At 33.5% G+C, this 12,013-nt stretch overlaps 1 protein-coding gene across 1 annotated transcript; it reads right to left on the bottom strand.

Moving 5' to 3' along the window:
* Nucleotides 1-1,164: 1,164 nt before the first annotated feature.
* LOC140882216 (uncharacterized) lies at nt 1,165-11,811 on the bottom strand. The gene is made up of 4 exons (XM_073288063.1): nt 11,734-11,811; nt 11,249-11,532; nt 1,681-3,411; nt 1,165-1,600 (listed from the first exon to the last, which is right to left on the bottom strand). Exons 3-4 carry the CDS (start codon nt 3,368-3,370, stop codon nt 1,308-1,310), a joined length of 1,983 nt encoding a protein of 660 aa, XP_073144164.1. The 5' UTR covers nt 3,371-3,411; nt 11,249-11,532; nt 11,734-11,811; the 3' UTR covers nt 1,165-1,307.
* Nucleotides 11,812-12,013: the final 202 nt, after the last annotated feature.

Raw genomic sequence — 12,013 nt, 5'->3', positions numbered from 1 at the left:
GTTCTTTTATAAATGTCACATTTTCTTTTTTATTTGTCCCAAATATACAGTCTCATACTATATTTAGTTATATATTTTATACTCTTTTACTAAAATATCCTTATTGTAAATTGATTTTAAATCCCTACATTCAAACTTAATTTTCTCTTCAGTCCCTGTCAGAAAAAATTTGTGTTTAAAATCTCTGATCCAAAAAAAATGTTTCGACACTCTCTGGGCCCACATGTTTTTTTTGGATAAATTGGATACAAAACATTGAAAATATAGTACTAATATATGATATTTGAATACTAATTGTTCAAGCATTTGTATTAATGACACATTTGCTTTTTTTGGATTGAAATAATTAAAAAATTGGAAATATAATGATATATGATATTTGAGTATTAACTGTTTTAGATTTGATACTAATATATGATTTTTGAGTACCCAAAGATGTGATGTAAGTGTTGATACTAATAAAATTGTTCAAATTTTACACTTAAAATCTCATATTTTGTACCCGATCTAAACAAGTTAGTACTCAAATATCGTATATTAGTATAATATTTTCAATGTTTTGTACCGATTTTCATGCATAAAAAACATGTGTGGGCAGGGAGTGTGAACACATTTTTTTGTAGAACAAGGAATGCAAACACATATTGTATCTAAGAGAGACTAATGCAAATTACAAATATGACTAAGTATAGTAATTTAAAGCAAATTCACTCTTAACTAAATCTTGAAAATCGTACAATCATTTTTTTGAATGCATTAAAATGAGATGTTTGCATATAATTTACTTTTTCAATGATTTTCATAATCTTTATAAAAAAACCAACAATATATAATTGAAACGAAAAGAATCTATATAAAAAACCAATAATATATAATTGAAACTGAAAGAATAAATAAATAAATATAGATATAAATAATGTCGTTATGTGTTTTCATACGTAACTATTTGTCTACTTCTATGATAGAAGCGTGAATGCTAGATGTACTATATGTTAACACCGAAACATATGGCACCAACTTGGATATTTTAATATGTAGCCATTTATTGATTACATCAATAGGGCCTTCGGGATTTGATATTCATCTTCGTTTCATCCAATACTTCAATGAAATTTTACAAAAAAAATACATCATCAATCATTCTTCCTATCCAAAGACATGGAATTATTATGAATCTTCCATTATTATATCAAGGAGACAGATGATATCTAACAAAATCTAGATATAATTGAATTTCTTACACGACATAGCACAATAGAAGGTAAAATATGAATCAAGATAATATATTATATTATGAATCTTTAGTATCATTTATCGCCCTCCATATCATACTTCCAACCACTCTGCGGATCAATCTCATCAATTCTGATTCCTTTATCTCTACTGTCATCAAAATTTTGTAGTCGCATGTTGTAATGAACATACGTCAAATCTGTCAACGCTTTTATCTCTATCTGTTCATCTCCATTCGTTAGCATCAGCTCAGCAAAGCTCCTCGTGAGGTTGAACTTTGAGGCACCATCACAACTTTGGCTAAGAATGCGAATGGCGTGTCTCTGCAGTTCGGGATATTCTTCACCATAAATTGACCACCAAGTTTCTGCAGAAAATTTTTTAAGGTTAGGCAGATTGAATTTAAATGGAAAAATTAGTATCAGTACACAGAATGTAATCACAGACCTGGAAGAATATAAAAGAGGGGATTGTTGCTGGTACTTTCACCAGAAATATGTTGTCTTTTCCCGTGCTTTTCGATTTGGAGCTTTAGTGTTGCTTGGTATTTCTTAACTTGGAGCTTTAACAAATCTTGAACGCAGGGATCTCCAACCATATGCATTATGCAATGGTTCATATCCTCGACAATGTTTGGATCACAGCTATTTGACTCCATGTATCTCGGGTTGAAAAAGCAGCCAGCAGAATGAAGAAAAATGTGTAGGTGGTTCTTCCAAATCTCGTCGATTACTCGCCAAAATGGCATGTACTGAGATTCCATATGGTTAAACCCCTCTTTGATTTTTCCTTTGGCCTGAGATATTATTTTGGAGACGAAACCAGTTTGCGGCTTATTGTTCTCATACAGAAAGTCTAATGCACGTACAAGAGGCATAGATGCCTTCAAAGCCATTGTCGCCTCTTTCCAGAAGATAGAGCTTTTAACCAAGCCAGCAACTTGTTTGCCTACGGTTAAAGTCGACATTCCCGAGGTTTTCCAGTCACTAGAAGCAAACAATGTTTTCAACATTTCCTTCTCTGAAACCATACTGTCCAGTGTTAAATATGGTACAATGGACTTTATTTTGGATGGTCTGACTAGATTCTGAATGCAAGCAGAAGTTTTGAAATGTTTTAAAGCAGAGACATGATTCCGAACAAAATCTATGATAATCCTAGCCTTCGCCAATGCATTTTCAACGCAACTCATCGTTCTGAACTTCTCTAGCATCAGCTCGATGCAAGTGGATGCACTTACAGTCCAAAACACATGCTTGTACTTCTCCACCAGTCGCTTGCCAACTAATTTCATAGAAGCAGAAGTCGAATTTGTAATAATTTGAACAATATTCTCCACTCCTACATCCGAAAGAACTTCATCAAGGAATAATTGCATGTCATCAGCATTGTCCACAAAATATGATATATCCGATGATTTTAGATAAATCACACCTCGCGGACAATGGACTAAAATATTAACCAGATTTCGACCACCTGAATCAATCCAACCATCTAACAAGATGCTGCAACCAGTAGTTTTCCATGTTTTTCTCATTTCCTCGACATATAGTTGCATATTTTGTAGCGAGTCCTCCAAAATCCATCCTTTCAACTCCGTAAGACTGGGAATACTATTCATAATAGGCCCATGCCCAAAAAAGCAACTGACCATCTCCAGGAAGAAAGTCTCTTCCACGTCTTTAAATTGATGGCCTGATCCATAGAAGAACCTACCTACACTTTTTTTTACCTCCCTCTCAGATGAATCTTCAGGACTACTGGTGCCAACTTCGGAACACATTCTTTTATTGGACAAAGAAGCCCTTTTAACCACCGAGTTTTCTGATAGACAGTCCCCTTCAGATTTATCAGATTCAGTGTCTGCTATATTGATGTTGACATTACCCTTTGGAGGGCTCAAATTTCTCTTCAAATTATTCATTTTCTTTTCAAGCAAGACTGCCTCAAATACTTCTTTCACATCGACTGGAACCTTTAAGCAAGGCTTTACATCTTTTCCAACTGCTCCTAAATGGCATTTAAGGCGATGAAAACCGCTTACTATTTTGCCACAGTGGTTACATTTGACATTCTTCTTTAGTGGATCAATCAGAATGCCATGATCATGAACATTTATTATATCGTTGGATGCCATCTTTGAAGAAGTTCACTAATGTTTGCAGCTGCGACGTCCACCTACATGCCAAGAAATAAAATAACGCCATCAAAACGTATTCTCAGAAGATAAATAAACAGCATGCATGCTAGCTATTGTACACCAATGATATATCTCCATTGCAAATCAGTGAATCACCAATCACAAGTTAGATGGTAAATATTTTTTTCGGTGATCCAGGAAGCTCTTTCAGTAAATAAGAGGAAATGTGATGAAACTTAAAAGAGTAAATCGTAAATCATCGGTGAGGATTTTCAACAAAGTATGGGAGTTCTAGAACTATATTAACTGAAAACTCAAAAAAACCATCAGATGGCCATGGCAATTTAGGCTCTTGCCACGCAGATGCAGTTTTGTCAGTGAATTTAATAAAGCAAATTAAAAATAAAACAGATACGCAGGAACATGAAGTGATGATATGAAAAAAAAAATAAAATTGGGCTTCTGTTGCACATTGACTAAAAAAACCGTCAAAGAAGCAAAATTACTGGCAAACAGGAAGGCCTCAAGATAGAGGCTATCTTGACACCCACTTCTGACATCTAGGCTAAGCAAGAATATAGACAAGAGAAAATGTGATGCAAACACACAACTCTTCCCTGGTGAGGAAAATGGATGCAAATTTAGGGATCTTCTACCAGTTGAAACTCTACCAGTAGAAACATTACAGACTTTGACAGATTATTGTCAACCCCATGCACAAAACCTTTAGCACCTAAGACAAAATTAACAACAAAAAAGGCATGCTATTGGATTGCCACCAACAAGGTACGCGATGTTTGGCAACAATGTCTTTTATCGAAATATTACTCAAGGACATAGTCTAAGAATTTGGGGAAACTAAGCATTGTCTAGAACTGTAATAAACTAAAAACAAATTCGGACAAACCAACGTTACTCCATCATAATTCTCAACCTAACAGAGCTTTTTTTTGTCTAGTCGTATTTATAAGTGCTATACAAGAAAATAAATAGCTGTATAAGTTCTTACATAAAAAAATTAATTAAATAGACCTATCAGTACAATTAAAATAACAGATTTATGTAGTGGCCTGTGGATTTCAAAATATAGTATCCTAATAACCATTTGAAACCAGTAATCAATTGGGTGGTCGTATCCACAATTGCTGTTCCGCATACATTAGTAACACAAACAAAAGCGAAAACTGTCAGCATTAATTTGATGGTGTGGATTTCATGATTTCAATCAGATACAAATGGCATTCTGTATCTCTAGCTCATGGTCGTTCAAATCATAAAAAATTTTAGAAAATATTTTTATTTAGATTTTCAAATTTTGGTCAGATCCGTAAGCTTTCTTCGAGATCTACAAACCTTCTTGCCTGTAATAACAAATTCTCATAGATCGCCCTTGATCTCCTCAAGAGGCGAAAAGGGATAAAAGCAAAACCTCCAATCATGCTCTATGCAATTTGATGCCCAAAGAAAACAGTTCAGAAATGTAGATCAAAATAATTATAATAATAATAATAAATTCTTATAGATTGCCCTTGATCTATTCAAGAGGAGAAAATGGATAAAAGCAAAACCACTAGTAGCCTCTATGCAATTTGATGCCCAAAAAAAACTGTTCAGAAATATATATAAAAAACAAATAGGCGTAAATCGTAATTAAAAAACAAGAACAAGATGCAGTCCAGTTCGTTTAAATTGAGTATCAGAAATAAGAATCGAAGAATTCATTGCACCAAGTTTAACTTTAATTACCACCTCCAAATGCGGATCGAAATCTCAAGATTAAATCTTTAATTTTTCGTTTGTGCCCTAGATGAAGAAGGGGAAGAGAATTCGGCCAGATAAGACTTCAATGTGAAAGTAATACGGTAATGAATATTGCACTGGTTACAACAGAGAAGTGAATAGTAACGTAAATATGGGCGCCCATTGCTTATCATACACGTGTCGAAGCATTGCATAAAATTGTTGCCTTTTATTCCCACTTCAACATTATTTCACATGTCTAAAGCCTACAGACAAGTTTAGGATTTGGATTTTTGGGCCATAAAAAAATAAATGGGCTAAGAAATGAATTAAAAAATTGTGTTTGGTCTACTCCCCTCTCTGCCCCCAAACAACAAAAAATCATTAAAAAGAGCATTTTTACAAATAAAAAAAACACCACAATATCCTTGTAACGCTAAAGATGAGAAAATATACTGAATTACTGATACACAAAAATCATTTTTATTTATATTTCTTAATGAAGTTTGCCATTTATTCAATTTAGCAATATACTTAAAATAGAAATTGGAAATATCGTAATTTTACGCAATCGAAGTGGCAAAGTTCCATATACAATTAAAGGTTGGACAACGAAAAAAGCATTCCAATTCCATTCTCTAACTTGCTTTACCATAGCAATAGGTATATCTTTATAATAGGAAACTCATGCATATTAACTCAGAGTAAGTAACGCACACAATTTTCTCCAGTAAAGACAATTTTTCCAATATATATGTATCGGAAATTATTAATCATTTCCAATTCATAATTTGTAAACATTTCATAGATCACAACAAAAAATATAACCAAATCTGGTAAAACACCACTCTCACTAAACTAATGTAAGATTTTGTCAAATCAGAAGTTTTGGAAATCATTTCTTGAACAGTCCGACAAAAATCTCTAAAACACACATACGTTTTGAGCACGAGTGTGCATTGCCAGTATTGAAGTGTCCTACAAAAGATATGGTAAAATACATCTAAAATTGAAAAACTGCATATAAATTCGTCATCGATTCACTGTATATAATAAATATGGTAACGTTATCACATGAGGTAATACAACGAAAGCACAGGCTACACAATTTCATTGAGCTTCGGGCATTTCATGCCCTTTTTATTTCATCACTTCATTTAAACAGCAGAATTTCAACTCGATGAGAAACATCATCAATTAGCTTAATCTAATATCTAATGATTTATATATGATTTAAAATATGAAGAAAAATCTCAATTCATGCATCAGGAGCCAGTTATTCGAAAAGACTTGATCTTATCCCCTAATGCATCTTTAACTAGTTTTCAAGTATCCCAGAAAATTTCTCACGAGTTGCCTATCACTAGGATTACTGAAGTTGTGATGTAAATGTAGCTTATGGTCAAACCTGAATGCAGAGGTTATAAATAAACCATCTCTATAACGCTAGCTCGCTAAAAGCTCCTCCTTTTGTGCTTGCTCGGTCTACTATATATTTTTAATTTTTATCCATTGAACTAAAGGAGGTAAAACAGTAGAGTAAAAAAAATTTATTAATTTTGGAAAATATCAACGCATGCTCAGGCTGGTAATCACTACGTATGATTTTCAATCATGAGATTTTTTATTATCTAGGAAATTTAACGAGATCATAAAGCGATATTGGGACATGATAGGAATTCTTTTAAAGGCCTGGAGTCCTTTGCACAGCAAAAAAGACATATATTAAAATCCAATTTCTCAATTAATTACGAGGGTGAGACACAAAAACAAACTTAAGGAGGATGCACTTGAGGGTGGGTGCGCAGGATGGAGCAGTTGTTTTAGCCAGTCTCCTGACACCTTTCAATCATCTTCAATGCATACTAGCAACGTTTTCAAGTTTTCTAGAGCTAACAATACTGATGAATTATCTAATCTAAGAATTTTCAAAGGTGGAGACGCAGTCACTCAACATCACTTTGCATAAGGAAGAAATAGAATTCGTATTAAATCACTAGAGCACTCTCAACTGTATGAATCATAAGTATTAAGGGATAGATGGGTATGGCTGCTCGAGAAACCAATGCTTTTGTTGCAAATGGTGTGTGGGATGGGGCAGTGTTTTTATCCGGTCTCCTAATACCTTTCAATTATCTTCAATGCAGACTAACAATGTTTCTATGTTTGCCAGACTTAATGATAATGCAGAAGTATCTAAGAATCTTTATATGTGGAGAGGAGTTACTCAAAGGAACTTTGTATAAGGAAAAAATAGAGTTAGTAATACATCATCATAGCACTCTAAACTGTATGAAGTATCAGGGGATAAACGGGTTTGGCTTCTTGAAAATCGACTCCATTTCTCGTAAATATCTATTTCGCCTGCATCACAATTTTTTTCAACTAATAAACTCTCTCATTTCATGTGGATGACATTGATTTCTCATTAGAGACAATAATTTCATTGGACTTAACCACTAAATAAAAAGAATACTTTACTATGAATTTGTTTGCTTTTAAAGTAAAGGCTTTGACAACTTTTCATAAAAAAATCAATAAAATTACTAAGAAAACCCAAACACTATCTTTGGTGGAATGGATTTGGACGGCATTTGTTGGGATTTGGAATTGCAAATACTGTTTTAGTGTTTGGCAAAACGGAATTTCAAAATGAAATTGATATTTGATGGGATTTCATGAGATTTCATTTAACTAAACGAAATCTTTCCAAATTTGGTCAGATTTCAAGGGATCTCATACAGTAAAGCACATGTGGATCATTAAGAAAGAAATATCAGGCATGATAGGAAGACAAGGTTACCCGGTGATCCAGATATAAAAGACAAAGTTTCGAGCAATGAAAGATCCTCGACACAACAAATCAACAATTAATCATTGCTAGTTTCTAGCGTATCATCAATTTCTTTCAAATTTCCCAATCCAAATTTAGCTCATTGATCAGTCTAGAAAATCTTTCACTTGAATGAAATCCATATGTTTCTATTCCCATCATTCAATGATCTCGAGTTAATTTTTGTTATTCTTTAAGGTTTATAAAGGCATTTGCATCATACATAATAAATAACATGAGATCTTACAGTCCTGTTTTGCTCAACTGTTCCAGAGAAAACAAAATTAAAGAAAAGAAACATGCAACTAATATACGTCTAAGACTTGACTTACATACTCGAACTTCGTAGAACTAACTAAAAAATATTGCAAGATCTAAGACCTAATTGGTATGTGCATTTAGAGGTTGCTACGAATTGAGAAATCATATTACTTTCTTTGGTAATATCGAAAATCATTTGATATAAAATTTGAGAGAACTCAGTTTGACTAGGTTTGGACTGAAAAAGAAACTTTTGTTTGTGTTTACAAGTCTGGGGACAGCTAGGTTCGGGGGATGGAATAATAGATTGAATAATATGGGGGTAACAAATTGAAAGAAACGGATGGATACGAGAAGTATATATAACTCCAATTATCATAAATTTAAGTCAAACTCTGAATGAAATAAGGATGTTGAAACGATTAATGTTTTATCATTCACACTAAACGGTAACCAAGTGAATTATGTATAGTGATATGATATTTCTTCCACAATCAATATGTACATTTTTATCAATACCTACGAATTTCAACTCAACAGAGTGCTAATACTTATTAAGATGAGGAGTAGGCCGGAAGTACTAGTTGCAGTTTTAAAAACAGACTTAAATAATAATCCTACATCATGGAATATTGGCGGAGCAATTTTGGAAGTAATAATTCAAACAATCCGAGTTGTCAAATATAATACCATCCATAACCGGTCTAGTATTATTCTAAATCTATTTTACCAGCAAATACTACAAATAGAGTTAGAAGTCGACTAATTACAACAAAATATTATTTTCCATATGCGACTAGCACCGTTCAATAGCAATAACTTGGTCAATAGCAACATTAGATCAAATCTAATCATTCAACTTGGTCAAATTTAATTAAAATGGTTTGGTTTTAAAATAAACAATTTTCAAACTCGATTCCACTACCAAGGCTTCTTTCATTGGTCTCTAAACTTTGGTGAGATATTTTAATAAATCAATAACATATTCTTTCCTCTGATATCCAACAAATTTTCCAAGCCACATTACACAAATTTACCACAAAACTGTCTAAGAACCATTTCAGTAGGATAAAATCTTTAGCGAATCAATTTGAAGTTTATTGATTATATGTACTTAATTTTCTTTTAAATTTAACAAATGTAATATGTTACTTTTCGGGAAATATGCAAGTGGTAATCAAATCCCACAATTATGCACACTAACTAGATAGCAATGTCAAGCACTCACCAAATAATCAATGTTCATTTCAATATTCGTTAGATTAAGAGATAATATTCTGTGATTTATTTGCGGGTGATCTAGGGCGCGAACTTGGTAGAAGGGGGAGACTACTTTGGACGGTGGCGATTCATTGTATTTGCTGGCACGTTTAGCTGGAGAGTAACAAGAGATTTTTTGAAGATATAGCCGAATCGGGAGTTATGTGTTGGGAAAAGATCAGACTGAAGGCCTCTAAGTAGATTAGGAATCATAAAGAGTTTGCTACGTTCTCAATTCTAGATTTAGTCAGAAAATTATATATTTTGTTGATATTTAGTGGGTACTAAGGGTTCCGTCTGTGGATATCTTACCCGTTTTTTGTAATTATCAAACGATCTTTTATATATATATATATATATAATATGATCTCGTTTCATATAAAAACAAGGAGATAATATCATGTGGTCACATGAAATATCATCGTTAGCACTTTTGGCAAAACATTAAAAATATCCTCTACACGTTAATTAAAATAAATTTCAACAAATTTTGATGTTTTCACATCTCCATCTTTGTGGACCCACGCAACGAGGAAAATAATCTCATGCAATTAGTACACATCAGTTTTGGTTGTCTATCTATCCTAACCAAAAGATTGCAGGAGAGAAATAATACCGGTAAATCACCAAATGGGAAAATTGAAATGGCAAGGTTTAAGGCTAGTAATTTGATTTAGTTGGCAATAATTTTTTGAATAAATTATAGTCATCAAGTCCTTAATAAACCCTCATTAGCATACGATCAAAATCACCACAGATCTCTACTAGCTCATCTTTGCATAATGAGCTCATCCTGGCCAACTCTCGAGTAATTAAGGCATGGTTCCACAATGATTTCTCGACATGGTCGAAATTGTAATTTACACCTTTACGGCATGTTCACCCTCAGGCGTCAACTATTAATAAAAGATGTCTCTTCCAATCACCCCTACAAAAAAGCTTTAGCTATCCTTCATCATACACCATTCCAGATCCAAGGGATTGTGCAGTTGCTTTAACTCTGTGAATTTACAGCCAAGCACTATGGTTATATAATCATCATAAATTTGATGGCACATAGTGCATAGTTACTAAAAGCCACAAGGTGTTGGCTCAGGCTCAACGTTCAGCAAGGCTCGATTGTCACGCCTCAACACAAGCTAAGCACCAGCGGTCAGACGGAAAACATGTCTTGACTATGAAGCCCATTGCTTGAGCGCATCAAGTATCAAGGTGGCTTTTCAAGTGAGCTTTGAAAGTAAGGATAGAAAATAGAAAAGGAAGTGCAATAATATTGTCGTGAATTTACACTAATAAACTAATGATTTTTAGTTTTAATGAGTCATTTAATAGGTTGTAGAGTACATATGTGATGAAAATTTCTTCAAATACTTAGGTTCTAACACATAACCCCTTCAGGAGCTTTAACTAGAATAAAATCTGGTCCTTGCATTACACCTAGAACATAGGATCTATGATACCTATGCATATTAATTTCCCATGTGCTTCAACTATGACACAGTGGAATTTCTCTAGACCTTTATGAAGTCCATTCCGTACCGCAAAATTAAATACAATATAATGCAAGTCCAATAGTTCATATATAAAACCCCCAAAATCTAGATTAGCCAATGCGGTACATCTAACATATAATTACCAAAGACTATTAATTTTGGGGATCTACAACAAACAAAACGATAATGAGATAGGCACGTAACAGAAATATATCAGGAAAAGAAAAACTCGCAGATAATCAGATACATTATAGGTTTAAAGAAGTAATAATAGCTGCGAAAACCAACCTCTTCAAAATAAAGCAACCAGCGATTTGCCCAGGCACCCTCTTTATTATTTTCTGCATGTAGAGTGACCTAAGCCGGGGAAGGGGCCATCCCCTTGGATATAAATTTTGAAATTTTATGTGTAATTTTTCACAAAATTCAACATGATCTTTTAACTTCCATCTCTCGATCACACCCATCATTAAATTCCGAAGAGCGCGAACGGCGGACGGTCGAAAACCAGCCATAGTTGAACACATCGCGAAAACTAATTATGGCAAATCATTTGCTTCTTCCGGGATCATCTGCAGCAAAACCCAGAAACCAAAACGAATTATAGATATAACAAAAAAACTTCATAATTGACTCAAATTCATTCATCCTCATTCCTCTTTCGAGGCAATGAAAGGGGAAAAAAATCTTCACAAAATCACAAGCTTTCTTAAAATTAAAAACAATCAAATGGGGCAAAAAAAGAGAGAGTGAAAAGAACGTTAAAAAAACACCTCCACGCCGCCGCCTTGGCCATCGCGTATGAGGAAACAACTGCCCTCTAACAACACCTAGGGCTACACTTTGTAAACGCTTGCATGCTGACACATGTTAAATGGGAAAATTATTATTTTAATTTTTTTTTTGAGGTAATTATTATTTTAAATTTTGTTAATGTTGTGAAAAAGTAAAAATTTATGGTAAAAAGTAAAAATTTCAAAACTCAAAATATATCAAACTCTACACTTCACAAATATTTTTCTCTCAATTCAATTGTATTTTTCATTACAAATG

This window comes from Henckelia pumila, chromosome 2 (assembly GCF_033568475.1).
Source record: "Henckelia pumila isolate YLH828 chromosome 2, ASM3356847v2, whole genome shotgun sequence".
Taxonomy (NCBI): Eukaryota; Viridiplantae; Streptophyta; class Magnoliopsida; order Lamiales; family Gesneriaceae; genus Henckelia; species Henckelia pumila.
This window is presented reverse-complemented; position numbering and strand designations above follow the sequence as displayed.

What these genes read in the sequence shown, in the direction of transcription:
- LOC140882216 (XM_073288063.1), bottom strand. Translation starts at nt 3,370, where the DNA reads ATGGCATCCAACGATATAATAAATGTTCATGATCATGGCATTCTGATT. An exon ending in CCTCTTTTATATTCTTCCAG is followed by an intron (nt 1,601 to 1,680) that starts GTCTGTGATTAC and finishes AATTTTCTGCAG; the next exon opens with AAACTTGGTGGTCAATTTAT.